Source organism: Cyclopterus lumpus, chromosome 12 (assembly GCF_009769545.1).
Source record: "Cyclopterus lumpus isolate fCycLum1 chromosome 12, fCycLum1.pri, whole genome shotgun sequence".
In the NCBI taxonomy this organism is placed as follows: domain Eukaryota; kingdom Metazoa; phylum Chordata; class Actinopteri; order Perciformes; family Cyclopteridae; genus Cyclopterus; species Cyclopterus lumpus.
Window position 1 is genome coordinate 18,153,318 of NC_046977.1, and position 16,921 is coordinate 18,170,238.

At 42.4% G+C, this 16,921-nt stretch overlaps 1 protein-coding gene across 1 annotated transcript; it reads left to right on the plus strand.

Annotated features, from left to right (window-relative positions):
- The first annotated feature begins 385 nt into the window (after positions 1-385).
- fech (ferrochelatase) lies at positions 386-15,918 on the plus strand. The gene is made up of 11 exons (XM_034547471.1): positions 386-616; positions 1,800-1,890; positions 3,291-3,410; positions 4,215-4,363; positions 4,838-4,972; positions 5,851-5,957; positions 6,285-6,383; positions 7,092-7,199; positions 9,565-9,729; positions 10,239-10,298; positions 12,799-15,918. Exons 1-11 carry the CDS (start codon positions 577-579, stop codon positions 12,934-12,936), a joined length of 1,212 nt encoding a protein of 403 aa, XP_034403362.1. The 5' UTR covers positions 386-576; the 3' UTR covers positions 12,937-15,918.
- The last annotated feature ends 1,003 nt before the right edge of the window (positions 15,919-16,921 follow it).

A 16,921-nucleotide genomic window follows, 5' to 3' on the forward strand; every position in this document is an offset into this window, starting at 1 on the left:
TTATTCAATGTTTTTATGCTAAATTTTCTGAATGTATTTTTTAAATTAAAATTGTTGTTTTTTTCCCCCTGTACATTTTTATTATAGATTTTTCAATTGTCTCACTTCGTTTAAAGTCTTCTGAAATTACTCAGTGTTGCAGATATCTAGTTTATTTTTCTTGTTTTTCTCAATTGAAACAGACAACAGATAACATATTTAAAAACGAGTCTATTTAAAACAGTAATAAGATGACAATGGCAATTATTAATAGGAAATAAATTATTAATCAAATAATCCCTGGAATTACAACAAATGAAAGTCTCCTCTAAAACGTTTCACCGTCCCAGGTTCGTCGTCTGTGCTTCTATTTTGAATTTTAAAAACCGGAAGCGTTGAAGCCATCGTTGACCAACTTGACAGAGTCCGAACAGCCAGCCGGCGGTAGCTGAAGGAATCTGGCTGACACGTCGGTGTGATCAGCGAGTCACTCAGTGAAGGAAAACACTCGTGGAGGCGGCCGCGGAGAGCACAAGTATCCAGCCTTCACCGCAACGGGAACGGAGACTTCGTCGGCAGGGAAAACAGGACGTTATCATGATGGCGGTCCTGGGCAGCGCCGGTCGCTTGATCCAACGTGAGTGTGACTATGAGCCATTTTAGCCAGGACAGAGCTGCGCATGGATAATTTCAAGTTTCACGATGTAGCTAGCTCAGAAGGTAGTGTCACGTAGCAGACTGCCCCTGCGCTGATTTGATCCAGTTTGAGTGCAGTTTTGAGTGACGGTGCGCGGTCTAACGGAGTGTAAACCACGCTGACATTGGCGTTAACATTTCGTAATGGGGCGTTAAGCTATCGAGGATGGTGGAAGTACGACTTCCGGCAGGAACTTTTCACAACACCGTTAAGTATTTGTATTGTTTACTCTTTAATCATCTGCATCCATTTGTTCTTGCTCAAACAAGTTGTTTGTTGTATTTCTCGTCCATGTTTGCCGTTCAGTCAAGTCGAATGCCTAATATTTACTGAGACGTGACTGTAGATGTGCTTTTATTTTATAGACAAATAGCCGCGGTTCCGCAGCTCCACCTGTCGCAAAGCCCGACATTACTGTGGCTCGCAGTTGAACGTTAATGTTACAACATGGACTTATTCCGTACTTGTGCTGCGTTTGGTATAAGCCAATGATACGCGAACAATGCACATGGTCATTAACGGCCGCGAGAAGGAACTAAACATTTTCACAGAGTTACACAATTCCAGCATTATGAACTTGCATAATCGCAGTGGGCCTCCTGGCGGGGTTTTCTCGTTACTGCAGACCAGGTTATGAAAGTGAAGCTGACCCTAAAGATGGGGTCAGGTTCGAAGTCACTAGTGCTATTTATTGGAAAGTGTGTTTACATCAATCGGTACATATCGGGTTTGGTGTCCTATTGTCTTTTTTTTGTATTTCACAAACTGTTTTGGTGCTAATTAGTAAAGTTAAGGTCACTCAGTGTGACAATATGGAAAGTACTTTTTACTTTTTTAAGCATTTGTCTTTGCGAACTCCTGCTTGCCGGCCATTATTCATCTGCATTTCTGGAGAAGATCCCCTACTTTCCAAAGATGCCAAATGCATCAGGCTGGATTTTGGTGTGTGCAGTTTATCACATGACCCCTAGAACAATTTATTAAGTTAATGAAATGGTGCAAGGTGCAGCCACTATCATGACTCAAACTGTGTCCCAAAACCAGACTGACCACTAATTATAAGAAGGGCTCGGGGATGCAGTGCATGTGTGTTATGAACATGTTTTCCTACTTCCTGCTTTAGTTGCCAGGAGCACTGTTGGTCTGGGTGTGAGGAGACGCTCCACTGCCGCTGCTTTAGCCCAGACTTCCACTCCAGAAACACAGAACAACAGGTGACACTCGCACAAACACCCACACAAACACCTACACACCCACACAAGACAACCGTCCGGCAACACACTGCGTAGCAGTTTTACACAAAGTGGATGCCGCTTCAGAGAACCCTGACGCTACAAGACAACAGTCTGCTGTCAGCCATCTGTGATCCATTGTGCTGTCATCTGGCTGCTTGTTGAGCATCTGTGGCTGACAGTCGCCCAGCCTCTGTGTCGGGTTATTGCTCCCAGTTGGTTAAAGGTGCCTTGTGTGATGTGTCCCAGGGTACAACAATAGATTTGTCACATATTCAGTAGGGATGACTGGTTTAAGCCAATTGGTTAGATATGATAAAAGACAGAAATTAACAAATGGAGATGAAAAAAACTAAAGCAAGATAGTGCTCATCCTTATTAAATTTGTTAAACATTTTTATTCTAATATGGACAGGTGACTTCTGTCCCCCCTTGCCAGCCGTATGGAGGCAACTTTTGCATTCAGTTAATGTATTGTTGCACAATCCTTCCCGTCTGCGTCTGGCTCTTATCTGTGCTCTGAAGATGACAGCAAAACCATAATCATGAATGAGATGGCAGGTTCTTCAGGGCCATTTGAGTCTCAAAAAAAGTGTATTAAAGAATGTAGGTGCCCATTACAGCACCCATCAGAACTTGGTGACAAGCTAATATTAGCGTGTGAACTGAAGTTGGTTTCCCAAGCTGACAGAAGGACCTTACAGTAGCTGCTGATTGAGCTGAGGTTTTACAAGGTGACAGAACAAGTGAACACTAGCTACTTGAGCTAACGTTCGTTGGTTTTCCATTAGACACAACAAACGAACGTTAGCGACTTGAGCTGACATTAGTACATTAGTACCCTTCCCCCCCATATGGGGGGACGTGGGGCTAGTGGCATAATTAGGGGATCAATATTACATAATTTTGAGTTGGCTGGTAATGTTGTTCATTGCGCTGCTGCTTCCCCCCCCCCCCCTCCCAATAATTAAAAATAAAATTATAAAAAGTTAGGCTTACATTAGTTGCTTTAGCTAACGTTGATGTCACAGGCTGACAGGGCAAGCTAACTTCTCAGGTTTTCAGTAGTTCCAAATTCCCCAAAAAGTATTTAAGTTAAGTTTAAAACACAGATACTGGTATTAATTATCACCAAACTATATATTTGTACAAATAAATATATTGCTGATTGTGTTTTATGTTAGCGTAATGGCATTGGCAAACAATAGTTTAAAAAGATCTGGGCATGAAGACGAAAAAAAAAAAAACTATTTATTGTGAGATTTCATTGTTGAAAGATATTTATTAACCGTCATTCATAATCAATAAGATACATTTTCTTTTAGAGAAGCCGAAGCATTGTTAAATATGAATTATTGATTATGAATTTTTTGTGCCTGCAGGAAACCTAAAACGGGCATTTTGATGCTGAACATGGGAGGGCCTGAGAAACTAGAAGACGTGCACGACTTCTTGTTGCGGTTGTTCCTTGACACAGACCTGATGAAACTCCCCGTACAGAGGTATGCACCGTGGATGCACACACACACATACACACACACATACACACACACACACACACACACACACACACACACACACACACACACCCCCCTTCAGGCTCCTCCTCCTCTCAGAGACAAAGCTAGAAAATTATATATTGGATAATTAGGGAAAGAAGTCGTCATAGCAACTAATGAGCTGAACGTGGCCGTGCTGAGTCATTATAGCAACCAACAAGTCTGTCTGTATATTTAGATCTAAGCATATGGCTTCCATTGTGGGAAGCAGTCACTAGTCAGTTATAATATTGCCTTCATCTGACCAAATGCAGCTTTTTAACTGGCATCAGTTTTGTGGCATAGTTGATATCTTTCTCTGGACCAACACACTGTTGACCAGACATTGACTACTGCATGTCTTTGCCAGTTTCATGGCAAAACAATATCTTGGTTATCAGTAGTTAGTCAATAAACAAGTGTAACATTAATGTAGTGTGTGTTTGTTGGGGGATAGAAACCCTGACCAGGGACTTGCACAAGCTAAAATAACATTGCTAATGCAGTCTGGAAAGCACAGCCTATAAATCATAAGTTTTGTGTGTATACACACACACACACACACACACACACAATATATGAGCAGTTTAACAATTTTTTTTTTTCTTCCTGAAAATGTCGTTTTGACACGTTGGCTTCAAAGAGAATACGCATACTGTACATTTCACAAGCAGCATTACAAACCAGCATTACCTGCTTGAGCTCAAGTTATTACATGTACTGCTAGCCTACGAGTTTTGGCGTCGCAATCTGTCCTCTGATCTGCAGTAAGCTCGGCCCGTTCATCGCCGCACGCCGCACGTCAAAGATCCAGGAGCAGTACAGCAAGATCGGAGGAGGCTCGCCCATCAAACACTGGACCTCCATGCAGGGGGAGGGCATGGTGAAGCTGCTGGATGAGATGAGTCCTGAGACGGGTGAGACAGTCCCAGATCTCATCCACATGCCAGAGCTCTCATTCCTCACTGTCGTAGGCTTAAGAAGTCCCGGTTTAGTGTAGCTGCTAATCATCAGGGGGGATGTATTGTCATGCGAACGGCGCTTTTAAAAATTGACGACAACAAAAAAAACAGCGCCGTTGTGTTTCCTGCTATTGGACTCATTTGTTGGAAGCTGTTCGGGTGTGAAGCGTAGATATGGACAAAGTGAGGGAGTGTCACTTCACACGCCTGCACACACCTCACTGATAACTACCCCAACTGCGGTCTAGAAACTGATCACAACTGGTAACAACTAATAACTTCCCATTATTTATTTCTTGACTGTAGTTAATAGATTATTTCAGTTAAACTGCAAATGCTAGATTTGTGGTTTAGTTTTTTTCCATAGCCAATCTTATATAGTGTATTTCACCTGGTTGCCAGTTGCTGACTGACGGTCTCTCTTTCCAGCTCCTCACAAATTCTACATCGGTTTCCGGTATGTTCAGCCACTGACGGAGGAGGCCATCGAGGAGATGGAGAAGGATGGAGTGGAGCGAGCCGTGGCCTTCACACAGTACCCTCAGTACAGCTGCTCCACCACAGGTGACAGTCACACACAGAAAATCCAATATCACGACATCTTCGACCAATTACACAATGAGAGTTTTCATAAACAGCAATAAGTATTGTGGATATGACTAAGTGGGTAAAGGCAAATAATAAAACGTCTTAAAGTCCTGCGGAATTCAGAAAATGACATCACTTAATTTTCATGCAGCCTTTAAAACCAGGGAAGGACAACACCTATGCAAAATTACAATATTAAGATATCCGAAGTCTAAGACTATATCTAGTGTTATATCACAATCTCTTTATATTATCAAGATATTACCCAGTCCTAGCTGGTGATATGAAACTATTTTAAAAACATCAAATGGCAGAACAAAAAAGGTTTCTTTCTTATGTGATTTTCTTTTAGCATTCATTTGCTGTGGTTGCAAATACGTTTCCATTTAGAAAGTGCGGCGGCCAATGGGGAAACACCAGTGCTCTACCTACTCAGTCTGTGACAGGCGTTGATGTTCAAAAGGCCAAAAACAGCATCAGAAGAATGGGAACAATAAAAGTTATTGCTCATTTAGAGAAGGTTTTACTGTGCACATCAATCGTGCATACCTGCATAAAGCTGAATATATTTAGCATGAGTTACCAATATTGGCACCATTGAGAACAATATTTCAGTCTAGTGTGTATTCATTTGCTTCTCTTCTCCAGCTGATCGATGGTGGATAAAGGAACTCTGACAATGCTTCCTCATTTTCAACAGCTTGTCTTCGCAGATTCATTCCCTCTTCAGCTCTTGTTTGTGCCTTCGAGCAAGGCACTTCATTCCAAACCCTCTCTCAAAGGGAGGACTACCTGTTGCGTAACGGAACACGCTTTTAATATTAGTTTGTTTGGTTTGTTTGTCGTTTAAACAGGCAGCAGTCTGAATGCCATCTACCGTTACTACAGCAACAGAGGCGCCAGGCCAAAAATGCGTTGGAGTGTCATCGACCGTTGGCCCACACACCCTCTGCTGGTGGAGGTTAGACACACACACACCAAAGTGCCCTCCAGGCTCCTCCTCCTCTGAGAGACAAACCTAGAAAAATATATATTGGATAATTAATTGACCAGGGCAAGAAGTTGTCATAGCAACTAATGAGCTAAAAGTGGCCGTGCTGGGTCATTATAGCAACTAACAACTGTATTTTTAGATCTCAGCATATGGCTTCCATGGTGGGAAGCAGTCATTAGTCAGAAACTTCTTGTTTTTAAACTCTGAGGAAAATTACTATAGTTTCAGTATTTCAATAAAACAGAAAATAATAAAAAGTACATTAAATATGACAAATATTGTGTGCGTGTGCAGTGTTTTGCAGATCACGTCCGCAACGAGCTGCTGAAGTTTCCAGAAGAGAAGAGGGACGACGTTGTCATTCTGTTCTCGGCACACTCACTCCCCATGGCTGTAAGTACCATGAAGTACTACTATATTCGTACAAGTCGTGTCAGCACTAATAGTCACAAGCCTGCATGACTAATGACTTCAGGAGTGTTTTGTCCTGGTTTTGTGGGCTTTCCGGCTCTGGTAGACAGTTCTTGGACTGAACTCTAATTAAAGTCAAATTTACAGCCTGATACCACACATTTTTCAGACTTGCCTCCAAGGGTTTTACAATCTATAGCGCGTACAACTCTGTCTGTCCTAGGACCCTCCTTGGGAAAAGTCTTCACCCAAAAACAAACTTTAAAAGGGCGAAAAAGAGGATCCCCTGGAAGAGAAAGCAAGGAAGAATCCCTCCTCCCCTCACGGGACGGATGGTCGTGCAATAGATGTTCCACGTAGAGAACAACCAAGAAGATAACATTACAGTATCGACCAGTGTCAAACGTTCTTTTCTTGGGACCCACTCTTTAAAAAAAATTAAATAAAAAATGATGAACCGTTGCGGCCCAATTCACTACAGAGAAGTTCCTATACATCGTGAGCGAATTTGTGTATAAATAGGCAGAACAATTGGAACATTCAGACTCCTTGTGTGGCTCAAAGGTCTCCTGCCTCTGTGGCCCTACCTCCTGCTTTTTGTGAGTTTTTCCTGATCCGATGTGAGGTCCCGGGACAGTGATGTCGTATGTGTACAGATTGTTAAGCGACGCTGCTGTATTCTGTGTGCAGGTTGTAAACCGAGGCGACCCGTATCCTCAGGAAGTGGGAGCCACCGTTCAGAGAGTCATGGAGAGACTGGGACACTGTAACCCTTACAGACTTGTGTGGCAGTCCAGGGTGAGTGTGTGTGTCCCCCCCGTACAGAGGTACGCACCTTGGACGCATGCTCACACACACACACACACACACACACACACACACACACACACACAGGACCTATAGACTTGAGTGCAGCCAGACTGTCGGTGCTCTAAGCAGTAGGGGGTTTGATGACTTGCTCAAGGGAACCACATCAGTGGTTGTCAGCTGAAACTGAACTGCGTTAAAGACAACCATCAGTATTGTAACAGTTTGTAATGCTGCATCTGCCCTTCATCATTAGCCTTATTTGGTCGCACTATAGAATACATTCTACACTGCTATTTAACTCTATGAATTAGGAACTAATAAAACACTTGCCAGTTCTCACTGGTACTTAAATGTTATCTGTTTTGTTTCCAAGTACCGCACCGGTACCCGAAACAGGTAATGAACACAATGATGACATATCATCAGTTGGTGATTCACAAATGAGGGACATAGCTAATCATATAATATCCATTATGTTCACCAGCTAGTGTAACAGGTAGTGTACAGTGGCTTTTTTACAGCCTTTTCTCTGGAAAACGGCTGCCTGCTGATAACGATACGATGAGAGCGCTGAGAGTAAACCACGACGGTAAAGTCGCAGCCGGACATCTAAACAATGAGTTCACTTAAAGCTGATGATGATCTGTATGTTCGTCAGAACATGGCGCATCTTTCACTTGATCACATGACATTGTTATTACAAAAATATTGATTTTATTCTTCCTGTGCTTCTAAAGTAAACTTGAGCACCAGCTGGAACAAGTAGGTGTTGCATTGGTACCTGATTCCTTCAACAAAATGACACTATAAACTGCCGGATCCAACATCACCTGACATTTGACCTTTTTTAAATGAATTCTCCAGGTGTCACAGTAGACGTTAAAAATGATTTTGCAGCTTTATATAAGTACGAAGCTGCAAAATCCTTTTTGTGCAGCATCAGAGTTTGTGAACATTAATAATTATATAATTAATGTTCACAAACTCTGATGCTGCACATCGCTGCTGGTGAGCAGAGACATAGAGGCCGTTGCATGTGTGTGTATAACCACGTAACTACAAGTTTGTCAGGCTGAGGACCTGCAGTGTAGTTCAGAAGTGCTTCTATCACAGGATGTTTCTTTGCTTGGAACGCCACAAGATGGCGCCACCCGTCCATCTGATATTGCCAGCTGCTTAGAGCAGGAACCCTCAAAGCTCATTAGGTCATTGTGTTTAGAGGAGGACTGGGACGTGTTGCTGGCTTCCTGTCTAGCAGAAAAATAAACCAGACATTATGTTTAAATACTCCAGACGTAACACCGTGTGCCATCATGGCGTCTTTCAATTAACCTTTAAGACGAACATTTTCGTTGTTGAAAAACGAGAGACTTCCAGTGACAATATTTTATGTCGCAGTGATGAGAAATTGAGGTGTGACTTCCCTCCAAGTCACACCTCACCATCATGCTTTAACAAGACTTTTAACACCTGTAGTTGGGTTCATTTGGCCCGGACCAAAGGGGGGGTTGGGGTGGGACAAAAGCCAGTTCAAGAAGGCCCACGTGGCGTGAACTTCATCATATGCACGCGAAGGCTCTGTGGACATCCGCATACCGACATTTTACAGTGCTAGCGAGCAATCTAATGCCCATGTGTGGGAGGGGCGGCGAGTACAAACGGTACTATTACGTGTCCGCAATGTAATCGACGCTGAGTGTCAACCGCTTCAATCATGGAGAATAACGCATACGCGTTTGCATCAATAGGTTCTGTACACAGCCTTACACAGATCAATTATAAAGAGCGCGTCATGAGCAGGTGACGTGATCACCAGATGCCTTTATTAGTATTTTAGCTTTTTGAAATCAAGCTAAAATCTCATAGCTGCCATTATAAAATCCTGTAAAACCGCAGCAGCGGTCTTGGTTCGGTTGTTTGGACCGTGACAGGGTTCCATCTGCAGTTTCTACGCCAGCCTGAATGAACTATACTAACCGGAAAAATGGACACAAGTTAGTTTTTTAAAACTAAACCAGAAAGGTGATTCTTCCTATTGAAGGTGAGTCCTAATGAGCCCTTGCCGCTGAAGCACATTATATCTTGGACCGTACAAACACACTGATGATTCAGCTATTCTTCGAGCCTCCCCAGTTGAAAGTATAAAGTTTGTCCTAAAGGTGGCGGTAGAGGGGAGGCCATGCGTTTGTTAAAAATCTAAAGTGGGACCACCCTCTGGGGACCACGGCCATTTGGAATGTAATCTAAGGGGTTGGAAACCAATGGACGAACTGTTGCATTATGATGATGACGCAAAAAGCGGAACCTGCAAACCTCCCCCCCACTGGGACTGAGCTGTTGTTTGGTCATTCAGGTGGGGCCCATGCAGTGGCTCGGCCCCCAGACGGACGACGTGATCAAAGGCCTGTGTGAGCGAGGGAAGAAGAATATCCTGCTGGTGCCCATCGCCTTCACCTCCGACCACATAGAGACTTTACACGAGCTGGACATCGAGTACGGACAGGTGCTGGGGCAGGAGGTAAGGAAGAGCAGATGCTAAACAATTAGCAAGATGGTTGCGTGTGTGCGTGCGTGCGTGCGTGCGTGCGTGCGTGCGTGCGCGTGTGTGTGTGTGTGTGTGTGTGTGTGTGTGTGTGGACCAATGAGGTGACCTCCATTCAATGTGACAGGTGCCACAAAAACACAAAGGTTTGTACTAATATACTTGTGATAACTGTGAAGAAAAAATTGGGCCAAAATGTGTTTTCTTTGCAAAACATGTCCCCACTATTCACAAATCCTTGCTGTCCACAGTCGAGAGTAGCTTCCCTCAAAATGAAACCCGCTGTTGACAATAATGAATACACTCCGAAGACAATTATTTTGTTTCTTGAAGTCCCCGATTTAATAAAAAAATAAAATAGAAAGTCATTATCTCGACTTTAATAGTTTTTGTCCAGTGCGGATATAAACTCTGTCTTTTTTACACCTGTTTGATTTAATTCATATGAACAGTCTGTTCTGTCTGTCTTTCCGTTTTTTCTTCAGTGTGGGGTGGAGAACATCAGGAGAGCGGAGTCGCTGAACGGTAACCCTCTCTTTATGGAGGTACGCTAAACACACACGCACGCGCACACACACACACACACACACACACACACTTGGCTCCTTCATCATATCTCCAAACATTATATGGGCCAATGTGCAAAGTAGGTAAATATCAACTAATTTAAATGGATGTAAATAGAATTTAAAGTGGAGCGGCAGGTTTAAGTGTATTTAATGTGACCACATCTGTATTTAACAAACAAGAACAGACTTTCAGCTCAAGAGGAAGATCCAGACTGAACTGTTAAGAACGTTAGGATAAAGGGGGCGATGATTAAAATGCAAATACTAACAAATACATAAAGGATTAGAATAAAATAGACTGTACAAAGGCTCTAGTAATAGAAAAATAGACAGCAGCAGAAGGTTCAGTGAAGTAAGTGAACTCCAACGAAGGAGATGGTCAATAAATGGCTTCCCTCTTTCCTTTCTCTCCTCTCCCTTGTTTCTTACATCCATCCCTCCTTTCCCCATCCAACTTCCCTTCTTCCGGTTCCTCAACCCTCAACCTTTCTCACAACATTCAACACCTCCAGTTGTGTGCGCGTGCATGCAGGGTTTATTAAAGGAAGAGGCCAGTTCAATAGGAACCTTTAGAGCTGACTACAGTAGAACTGAACCGCCCGGCTGGCTGGCTGGCATGTGTGTGTGTGTCTGTGTCCGTCTGTGTCCGTCCGTGTCCAGAGGATGATTAGTTGGTAGTTACTGAAGGATGGTTTCCTTGGTGTGGTTTTAGTTTCTCAGTCTGCTAGCAGCAGCTGGCTGGGAAATAAAGCAAAATACATTCATCACAATTTTTAACTTCAGAGCCGGGCTGAGTCAAGGGTTTACCATCAGCTTACTAACTACATTTTTTTTTAAATTTAAACTTGCCTTTTAAATTCTCTCCGATTATTCTTTTGGCTCGAAGATAACACATGTTTAAAAAAAAAAAAAAGAAGCCAAAACCTCAAGTGTATGCACATGGTATGAATATAATAAATTTGAATCAAATAATAGCCACGACCAGCACAAACGAATGACGCTTGAGTCTAATAAAGATCAGGATTAAAACAATGAGAGGTGGTGGAATTAGCTGCACTTTAATAGCCCACAAAGTTAATTCATAAAAATGCACATTTCCACAGTCGTACTAATTCCGTCAGGCCAACAACAGTCATGTCATACTCTTTGTTTCTGAATACTTCAACATAAATGGGAAAAACACTTCTTACATTTCTCGTGGAGATGGATGAGAAGGTTCATACCACTGAGGTTTTAAAGTAAATGTGAAGCCACAACCAGCAGCCTAGCTTAGCGTAGAGGCTGGAAACAGTGGGAAACAGCTAGCCTGGCTCTGTCCAATGGTCATCAGCCTACCAGCACATTTTAAAGCTCACTAATTAATCTCTTGTTTGTTTGACTCGTTTTTCCAGTTTAATGCTAAACTAAATAAGAAAGAAAGCGACGAGTATATTTCCCAGAATGCCAGACTACTCCTTTTTAATATAAGTACTGTTTTTATCCACTACTTATTTCCAGTTGCTTCACACCGAGCAGTTTCTCTAAACACGGTTACATTTCTGTAAATGAAACTCAACACCTGCAGATATTTCAAAACCGAGGGATCGGGCTCCTTAAGCCACTGCAAGGCTTTTACAGGGGACCTGTGCAGGTTTCTTGTTAACAGACTAAAGTACTAAAAATACATAGTGTCTACTTGAGGTCTAACAAAAGTGGTTAAAGTGGTCTTATTTCCTGCTTTGTGCTGCCCCATTACTGTGCCTCTTGGTCCGTTATCGCCTGTCAGTTGATTAATTAATGTGTATCCAGCTGGCAACCTCCGGTTCTGAAAACTGAAGCCGATGCTGAAATGTCTTAAGCCTGAATTATCTTTAATGGCCATCAGGGGGCGACTCCTCTGGTTGTATAGAAGTCTATGAGAGAATAACTCTACTTCTTTCTTGATTTATTCCCTCAGTAAACATTGTAAACATGAGTTTATGGTCTCAATCTCTAGTTTCAAGTCTTCTTAAATACAGCATGATGGTCAATTTAGAGTCAAACAGACCTAAAGCAGGGTATGCTTTAGGGCGGGCTTACTGTGAGTGACAGGTCAGTGCCACTTCCAGAGCCAGATACGTCGTCTCTACGTCACAGCTCCGCATTCCAAACATGGTAACTTCTGTTCGCTGGTTGCAACAAAACATATAACGTCCGGTTTGATGACTGGTTTTACACCAACCCAACAATCCACTCATCGACGAACACCTCAATCGGTAAAAAACTCCACAGGGTACTTTTAATGTGAAAGCATGTGTGCAGGAAGTGTTATTTACTGCATGTTTACATTGGAGAAAATTCTGCAAAGTAGAAGGCACTGTATATAACTCGTGAATAAGAGCAGGGTGTGGTCATCAGTGAATGACAACACAACCAGGGGTACAGAGAGCTAAAGAAGAGAGTAATTCCCTAATTATCTCTGTCTCGATACTAACTGTATGCCATTTGTCCTGTCCAGGCTCTGGCAGACCTGGTCCAGTCCCACCTGAAGTCCAACGAACCCTGTTCCCGCCAGCTCACCCTCCGCTGCCCACTGTGCACCAACCCCACCTGTGGAGAGACCAAGGCCTTCTTCGCCAGCCAGACGCTCTCATAGAAACAAACACACACACTCAGGTGCCCTTTCTGCAGCAAAGCTACCTAAGAAGAAACTTACGGCCTTCTCCAATAAACAGATGACACACACACACACACACACACACACACACTCTCTCTCTCTGTCTCTCTCTCTGTCTCTGTCTGTCTGTCTCTCTGTCTCTTCAGCTAGAGGGTTAGAAAACGGGACAAAATGGTTTCTGTGAATGCTTGAGAGTTTAACCACAGTACTTTACTTTATGGGGGAAATAACTTCAGGGCAGAAAATGTGACCCAGACACAAATTAGCATTTTTTTAATCCTCAAAGAAATGGGTATTATAGTCTTAGAATTGTTGTTATTTTGAAGAATTGAGATTATTGATGGTTAATATATTTCAATGGATGTCGGAAGACGCAAATATCAATAAAACACAAAATACTGATCAATTTGAAAATTAACCCAGTGGCACTAACATTTGTCCTTAACGATCTTCTTAGATCAGCTGAATATGTTTGATTTGCTAAATTCAGTTACATTTATTTTGTAGACCCCAAAATCACAAATTTGCCTCAGGCCTTTACAATACAACAACCTTTGTCCCAGGACCTCCCATCCGCACAGGAAAGACTCAGATCAACACAAACATGCTTATAAGGATACCATTGGGTGAAAAGATCTGTGTAGATAAAAGAACTGACGCACTGCAGAAACCGCTCACATCAAAGCGGGTTAGAGAAAGGCCTTGCACTACCGTGGTTACATTCCATTCGCTTAGCCCCTGCAAACCCCCCCCCCCCATCAGAGAACCTGTTTCTCTTCTCGCTAGTGCTAAGCGACTAACAGTCGACCATGATGACGACGACACCACTCCGGTCAGTTGACTTGTTTCTCTCCCGCCACTTGACATCATTGCCCCCCACCCCTGCCTGCAATCTCTGCAATGTGATTGGAGGAGGATGTTGCTGCTCAAAATGCTGCTGCCTGATAAGTGGATACCACTGTGCTTTGGAGATTTGGGGGGGAGAGAGGAGGAGGAGGAGGAGGAGGAGGAGGAGAGAGAAGCGCTGTCTTGAAGGAAGTCTACGACTATTTTAAGGATTCAAGAAAGTTATCTTTAAGGTTTATGTTTAGAAATAAGTATCAGTTACTGCATATATTCTATAACTGTAAAACTGTGCAGTTGTAGTCAATCTATGATAACTAAATTAATCAAATTTAAAAAGTGTTGCGACTTTTTAGGGTGTCAAGAAATAATGTGTGGGATTCTGTGAGATGGTTTACAAGCTAGGAGAACACATTTTATTCTACAAATTCATAAACGTGTTTATTTTATTGTTTAGCTTTTTCCGTTTCTACATAAGAGGTAAGAGCAGGAAACAATGTCACTGCAGAAAAAGCGTAGAATAGCATAAATTACAATGGCGCTGGAATTGTCCAACAGCAAGATGCAGTATGTGTTCAATTTCTAATATCGTGTAGAGAAGTAGCACAGATATAAGTGTAAGATAAGATTTTAGTTTTAACATAGTTTGACTCTGACTTGGGTCGGCCTAAAGCCTCAAGTCAAGCTTTTTTTTTTTTAATCCACTCACTTCCCTGATCACAGTGCACTAAATGTGAGAAAACTAATCAAATTAGTTGATAGGTTGAATTAAATTCTTAAAAGAAAATGTGTTCTGCCATCAGGTGCTACAGCTAAAAGGTTTCATCCCATCCGCCGTCCCATTTGGGTTAAGACTCCCTAATGAAATGTGCACTTTTTATGGGTAACTTGACCTCTGGCCCTTCTCCCCCTTTACTGTTTTCGTCCTCCTCCTATGCCACGATGATGTGCCTTTAACACTGGCTTTTTATAAACACTGGTCTTTGGTTTTTTTGTACAACCAAAATGCTGACAGGAAGAAACCATCTCGAAATCTGAATTTACATATTCCTGCTGTGCAATCGGCAAGTAAAAAGCTAACGTTGGTTCCTAAATGACCTACGCCACGGTCGCATGAGTGCAAGTATAAACGCAACAAGGCTGTAAAGGTGAACGAGTCAGCGTGATCCTGTTCAATGTCCCAGACGACCTCTGTAGCCTGATAACAACCACCTTCTGGAAGACATGTAAAGGCTTCAAATTTGACGTATTTCATATTGTAAAATTTAAACAAAAACGTTAAAACCTCTTAAGCTTGTGCTGACCTCTGACCTTACTTCAGGCAACTAACCGAAAACCCGTTTAAAAAAAATCACTGACTTCGAGGCGAACGAGTCAGAAGTGAATGCTAACACATTTCTGAGTCTGTAGCTTGTGTTTGGCTTTTGCAGGAGCTTGTCTCACTCGCATCAGCCTTTTTTCCAGTCAGTACAGACAGCATACTTTGGTGCTTTCAGATGTGATTGCTATTGATATTTCAACTAATATTCTCACTCAATACAGTGTTACTTGGTGCTTGTAGTGCTCTTCCACAAGTTTGATATGGTGGAAATGATTTTGTCTTTGAGGAATACTTTACCTGTAGTTATCTGTTTTAGGTCTCTGCATGCACAACTGAAGGTATTCTAACGGCGACATTAGCATAGCTTAGCGCAACTCAACTGTCACTTTCATACACCTATAACTTGGAAAAAGTTACATTTGTGCAGGGATGGCAAAATGTTCAGCTCAGGGCGGGAACACATGCTTAATATCTGTGAAGGCCCAACAACAATTTTTATTTATTTTTAATTATCCTCTATTTTGACAAATGTGTGCTGTGTCTCTAGCTGTAAATGCATTTAGCAGGGTATGAATGTCATATATAATAAAGATGCTTACGGATTTGTTGCAGCTCTGGCATACTCTTTTGTTGTTTTCTGTATTTCTTTTTGTCTTTTTTTATTGTGTTCCAGACCACACAAATCATCTAGTCTCCTCTGTTATAACACGATTTTTTACATGTATATTTGAAAAGCACGGTATTAGCAGTGTGAATACACATGAGTCTTCCTTAAAAATAAAATACAATAAAAAGATGAAGTGTTTGTTTGTGTGTTTTTTGCGTTGAGCCCCTATGACACAAGGAATGCAATATTTGGCTTTTCATCTTGGATGAAAGTTGTTCGTGAGTAATATATGGCCATCAATCGAAAATGGTAGTCATAGATCTCACTGTGAGACACATCAACCAATGACCAAGCTTTGGAGACAAAGACAGTTCCTGTTGACCAACTCTTAATACCAACCAGCAGAATACAACCTCATTGTTGCAAGCACTCTTTTTAACAAGGTTATAAGCTGTTTGCATTAACGATTTATTTTTGAGTACCTGAAAAAGACGGGATCACAAGGCGCAGTCCGGTTTGGAGACCTCAGAATTGCATCGCTGCTCTTTGCGGATGATGTGGTTCTGTTGGTGGGACAAGTTGGAAAATATGCGCTCATAGTTGCAACACCAGCTACAGTGAATCCCACCAGCACCCAAACTCCCTGTAAAACTGTTGAACAGTGGGATCCACCCGTAGACCTAAGGCACTTAGATGAAGGCCAGAGACGGGTAGTTAGACAGATGCTGAAAGAAGAGTCATTCAATGATATCGGGTGCATTGAGAGGTTGCAAATTAATACCTCTCTCAAAGACCCTGAACCAGTCAAACACACATGCATATCAGTTCCAAAACCACTGTACCAGGAGATGAAGGATACCCCCATGACCTAATAGCACAGGGTTGGGTGAGGAAGTCTAATTCTTCATATTCCTCACCTTTCGTGTGTGTTAGAAAAAAGGATAGCACCCTTTGGTTGTGTATAGACTAGAGACCTGAACAGGAAGACGCATCCTGACCGCCAGCCTATCCCTCGGGTCCAAGGCATCGTGGACAGTTTGGGTGGTAATTCCTGGTTCTCTCACTTGGACCAGGGAAAATTCTTCCCTTTTTCCCTGTGAAAGGTTATTTTTGGGGAGATTTTCCTGATCCGATGTGAGGTCCTGGGACAGGGATGTCGTATGTGTACAGATTGTAAAGCCCTCTGAGGCAAA

What these genes read in the sequence shown, in the direction of transcription:
- fech (XM_034547471.1), top strand. Translation starts at nt 577, where the DNA reads ATGATGGCGGTCCTGGGCAGCGCCGGTCGCTTGATCCAAC. An exon ending in ATGAAACTCCCCGTACAGAG is followed by an intron (nt 3,411 to 4,214) that starts GTATGCACCGTG and finishes TCTGATCTGCAG; the next exon opens with TAAGCTCGGCCCGTTCATCG. An exon ending in GACTTGTGTGGCAGTCCAGG is followed by an intron (nt 7,200 to 9,564) that starts GTGAGTGTGTGT and finishes TTGGTCATTCAG; the next exon opens with GTGGGGCCCATGCAGTGGCT.